At 49.4% G+C, this 5,004-nt stretch overlaps 1 protein-coding gene across 1 annotated transcript in view; it reads right to left on the bottom strand.

Moving 5' to 3' along the window:
* Positions 1-487: 487 nt before the first annotated feature.
* Positions 488-5,004, bottom strand: part of FAM46B (family with sequence similarity 46, member B) — a 14,526-nt gene continuing 10,009 nt past the window's right edge. Inside the window, exon 3 of the mRNA XM_009882218.1 lies at positions 488-1,507. Coding sequence (XP_009880520.1) covers positions 488-1,507 — 1,020 coding nt within the window. The remainder of the gene's footprint in view (positions 1,508-5,004) is intronic.

Genomic DNA, 5,004 nt, shown 5'->3' with positions numbered 1-5,004 from the left:
TATTGTTACAGGCACTTAAACAGGATTCTTTGGTCCTTCAAAGGAATTAGCCACTCTGGCTTCTATCTTCAGAAACCACAAGTCTGCACACCCATAACACCTCCCGCACTAAAAAAAAAGAAAAACCAACCACAATTCAGATCCATTTCAGGGCAGTGCAGCTCTACCTTAGCGTAATTCTACAATCTCCCCTCACGCACCCCCACCCTCCCCCATCGCCTCCAGAATTCAATAAGCAATCGAGTCTTCCTGTAAACGTCCAAGTCATCTAGTTTCCGTAACACTGCACTTCCCATCACAGTGTACAGCAGCCAGGCCTCGTTCCAACAACCCCAGGAACAAGACGCTCAAGCAAAAGTCCAGGAAGTTTCCTTTTGTTGCAGTTCTAAGAAGTTCTTTTTTTTTTTTTTTTGACCCCTTCCCCTCCCCACTCCCCAAGGCAAGGAAGTACCTTGGAGGACAGACAGACCCTGAAGTTCGTCCCGGCTCAGTTACAGGGAAGCCACGTTGGGTAGGACTGATTGCAAGGCAGGAAGGGCTGCACGTGGGTGACATAGTAGTTGAAGTTTATTTCACTGACATAGGGAGCTGGCTGGTAGTAGCAGGTCACGTTTGTGACCGTGGGGATGATGTTCTGCTCAGCCAGGACTCTCACAGCCAGCATGGCAATGAGGTTCAGGGTCTGCCTCCTTTCATGTCCCATAAGGCAGACTGTGCTCTCATTGACCACCCTGTGGAGGGTCATCAAATAGTCATATCTTTTGCTCTCCATCCCAACAAAGTGGCTCTGGAGGTAGCACTCCAGCTTCCTCTGCTGCTCACCGATGTCAGAGAAGTCTATGAAAAACCTGGAGCACATGTATCTCTGTAGCGCCTTCATATCCACTTCCGATTTGGGCTTAAACCCCCTCACCAAGAGGTTGCAGTATTTCAGAAGCCCCCCACCTCTGATCTCCTCCGGGTTCCTCGTGGCGATGATCCTGTTCCGGAGATGGTCCATTGCCTCCTCAAAGTCCCCGTACATGCTCTCCCCAGTGACCGTGGGGTGGAAGTTCTCAGCCATGGGGTTCTCTGAACACTCCCCAAACAGCAGAAGCGAATCCAGGATGATCTGGAAGGAGTCCACACTGAACTCGAACTGCCGTCTGAGAGAGTCCACAAATTTGAGTTCCACGTTCTTCCCGCTGTTGTTGGAGAGCGATATGAGGCTCCAGCGGTCGGTTTCGTTGCACACCTTCACAAGCTTCTGCACGTAGGCCTCCTTCAGAGTCACAGGGGTGATCTTGTCTTTGTTGACACCTTCTGGGAGGAAGTCAAGAAGGCAGTCCATGACCACATCTTTAACAAGCTGGAAGACATCTTCGGTCTTCAGATCTACACCGAAGATGAGATCTAGGTCTTTGTAACCCAAACCACTGTCTTGATGCAGAACGTGACTAGCTGCCGAGCCATTCAACCTTACATTATGGACTGCGATTCCTTTCTTCTCCAGGCGACTACGGACAACCTGAGATATAAAGAGAGTCAGTGAGAAGCAAGAAGCTGGCTTAGAGCAGCAGGATTCACTCCCTGCGCTTATATGGGTCACTCCAGTGCAAGACAGTGAAATAAAAAGCTAATCCATTAGAAATAGGTCACTTTGGAAAGCATCCAGAGTTGGGGTGGCTCTCCTTTCCTTACTCCCTTGCATTAGAGGGCTCGTATTGCACATGAACGGCTGATTCTGCTTCCAGTACAGCTGTTTGCCCTTCCCTTCCTTCCCCCCAAAAGCTGAGGTGTTATCTGAATCCCTTCTTTGGGGCGGTCTAAGCCCCCTTCACCCCTCCATGGTCGCAGCCAGCCTTTCCAGCCATCAGGCTAAGACCAGCCGATCCAAAAAGGACTCCAAATACAAGGCGGCAGCACAGTCTGCAGCAGTCCTGTTGATTTAATCAGGGCGGCTCACTCCTTTCAGCCATCCCCTTTGCCTGTCAAGACTCATTAAAGGCAAATCAAGATGCCAGAACTGCTCAAAAGCCCCAGCCAGGCGTATGCAAGTTCATGTCCTAACTAGTAAGTGTATCCTAACAATTTCCAGTGTGTCAGAGCTTCGTGCTGAATTTGGCATGCTATCAAGCACAAGAGGCAGCTTTCATCTTACGGGTGTTACTCCAGCGATTTTAATGCTGCCTGCTCAGTCCTGGCACACCCACCGGTACCTCCAAAGCTTTGTTCATTTAGAGTGAAGCTGAATCACTTGTCCGATTACTTAACATGCAGGAGGCTGAAATAACCCCAAGACCATAAACTAAACTACCTGGACACCAGCTTATAATTTAAGTTTAACTGAGCTCAAAGATCCCAGGAAGATTAAGTTCACATCTTCCACCAGAAGCTCTTCCCATCCCTCATCCTGCTTTCATGTTTCTCTCCAGCAATTACCCACTCTCCTGCGAGTCCCACCTAGCCAGCCTGCTCACCCGGCGCTCGAAGCAAGGCTAGAGCTTGAAAGAGCCAAAGCTTGGCCTACAAGTAGGCAAGCTGTATCTCTAGGAGCCAGTCTGACCGGGCTACTCAGCCCTGCAAGGTTTTCCCAATTTAGGAGGCCACATGAAAACTCAAAACCTTATCAGAGGGGCCGAAACCCCTGCGTGGTTAACATGGCCTGGAGCAGACAGTCCTGGGGACACCAGAGCACTGTAGCTCAGAGTCTCAGTAGCCGTAAAACCACCCCACACGAGTTTTGTTAAGGAGAAACAATAGGTAAAGGTGAAGGACTGCAGTCCACAGCACAGACCACTCGGGGACCACACGGAGACACCGGGCCAGTCAGCTTCCACTGCCCCGAGGCGCCCCTACAAACAGGGGATGTCTTGGTACCAACTAATGAGTTTTTTTTTTAAACTTGTTAAAGTAAAAGCTCAGGAGGTTGTTAAATCTCACGACGCAGCTTCTCTGCTGGTGTTTCCCCTATTACTCCCTGACGTGAGCTGCTCAGGCGAGAAATGTGCCCGGGCTCCTTGCCAACCGAATGGTGACAGTCACATGTCAGGCAACAGTTAACCAGTGAGCTATTCACCATCGGAAGTCCCAAGTCCCCACCAGAGCATCCAATCCAGCCACAAAAGCAGTTGGTTTTGAAGGCAGATAGGATTAAATTCAGTTTTTGGACTAAGAGAGACACAGGGTTATTCCCCCATATAGAATAAATATCAGGCAGTGGATCCAGGGGAGTTCCTGGAGTGCAGTTGTTGCCAACTGCCACTGGAGTCACTCACCCGAGGCACAGCTCCAGCACTACTGGTGGAGTTAAGTTTTGTGCTATTAGGGTTCGAGAGAGACAAGATATAGGTCACAAAAGTGTTAGATGCAGAGCTAGGACCAGTGCTTGGAGAAGACCTCATTCCAGATTAATTTCCTAGCCCCAAAGAACATCTGCTTAACCCCTCTCTGGGCACTGCTCGGGACCTGCAGCATTTCAGACCCATAAGCTTCAGGCTTAGTGGAGCTTCCCTGGTTTACAGGTCCACCCATGCAAAATGTAGTCAGAAAAGGGGAAAAAAAAAATAAATCCAACTGTTCAAGTCAGTCTTGTCCCAAATCACCCAAAAAAGCCCCAACCTGCAGAGTGCCCTGTTGCTTCCCCGAGGACAGGAGGCTTCAGCCTACCAGTCTCAACCTGAAGCACACCTCCCCGGCTGCAGCCAGTGGGTTCAGGTATGCATTTTCCCCAGAGGGTTGGATATTTAAAGGGTTAGGCAGCTGCTGACCTGCTTCCCAAAACAGCACCTCACGTTACGTGTGGTTCAGATAATTGACTCTGACAGCCAGGCGCGCGCAAACCCTGCCTGCGTCCTGACCTGCCGCTTCCCACCTACCACAACAACAAGAGCATGCAATAAATAACTGCCTTTTAGGTTACTTGTTTCAGATTAGTCAGCCCTAAATACAGGGTCTGCCAGTGCGGTTGGTCAGAATTACAGCCCTCAGTTATTTCGTGTTTGAAGTTGCTAGTGGCAACATCCTTTTCAGCAGCTCCGACACCAGTTTTGTGTCAGTTTTGTGGAACTAAACAGTAATAACTGGTGGAACATTTGATGCTGCACCACAGCGGGCTTTTAACAGCGCCGAGCTTCACCAGCCTTGCACAACTCAAGGGCAGTGCCCTGACAGTAGCTCTCATGTGTCATTTGGTTGAAAGCTCCAGCAGCCAAGATTCAGCACTTCTGCCCCCAGCAGATGCAGCAGGAACTCGAGGAATTCGAAATCAGCTGAGGCTTTCATACAGCCGAGTGTCTTTCAAATGTCACCTTTCCATTTTCCAAGCTTAAGTAGAAATATTTCTCAAGCAGCTGAGGCTTCGAAATCCCAGCGATTAGTTTATTGTGAAAGCCAGTTTGGTTTTAGCTTTGTGAATAGCCTTTTTAATTAGAAGCTAACATGCCTGATTTTACATTTGATGAGTCATTACTGAGGAATGAAGTTACCTCCCAAACATGAATATGCATCAGCTTATTCGAACTACATTGTTAGTTTAATATTAAACACAGTTATTACTTTATAGTTAAACTAACAGGATCTCTTAAACGAGGTGAAGTCTCAGGCAGACTCTGAAGGATACAGTCAGTGTGACGAGAATCAAAGGACACTAACATTTGATCTAGCATTTAAATTAATGAGTGCCTCTTACAAACGTCCACCAGCACAAAGCCATTTCGTGGCAGCAGCTCCAAAAAGCCACCGTCCCTTACCCACCCGCATTTCATAGGGCACCAAACCCACTCAGGAGGAGGTGGAATACAGGACGGGATGAAGCAAAGCGCAATCCATGGGACCAGCACTGGGGATGGGGCACGAATTTCCAACGCGTGTGATTTTTTCCAGACCAGCCTCTTCCCAGGAGGCTTCTTCTTCCAGCTTTATACATTTCTGCTAGCTTTTAAAACTCCGCCCCCCCATCCCCCTCTGCAGCATCCCCAGCCCCCCCCGGGGGACCCGGGCCAGGCGCTCTGCCCTCAGCCCGGC

The sequence above is a fragment of the Charadrius vociferus genome, unplaced genomic scaffold (genome assembly GCF_000708025.1).
Source record: "Charadrius vociferus isolate BGI_N301 unplaced genomic scaffold, ASM70802v2 scaffold613, whole genome shotgun sequence".
NCBI lineage: Eukaryota > Metazoa > Chordata > Aves > Charadriiformes > Charadriidae > Charadrius > Charadrius vociferus.
This window is presented reverse-complemented; position numbering and strand designations above follow the sequence as displayed.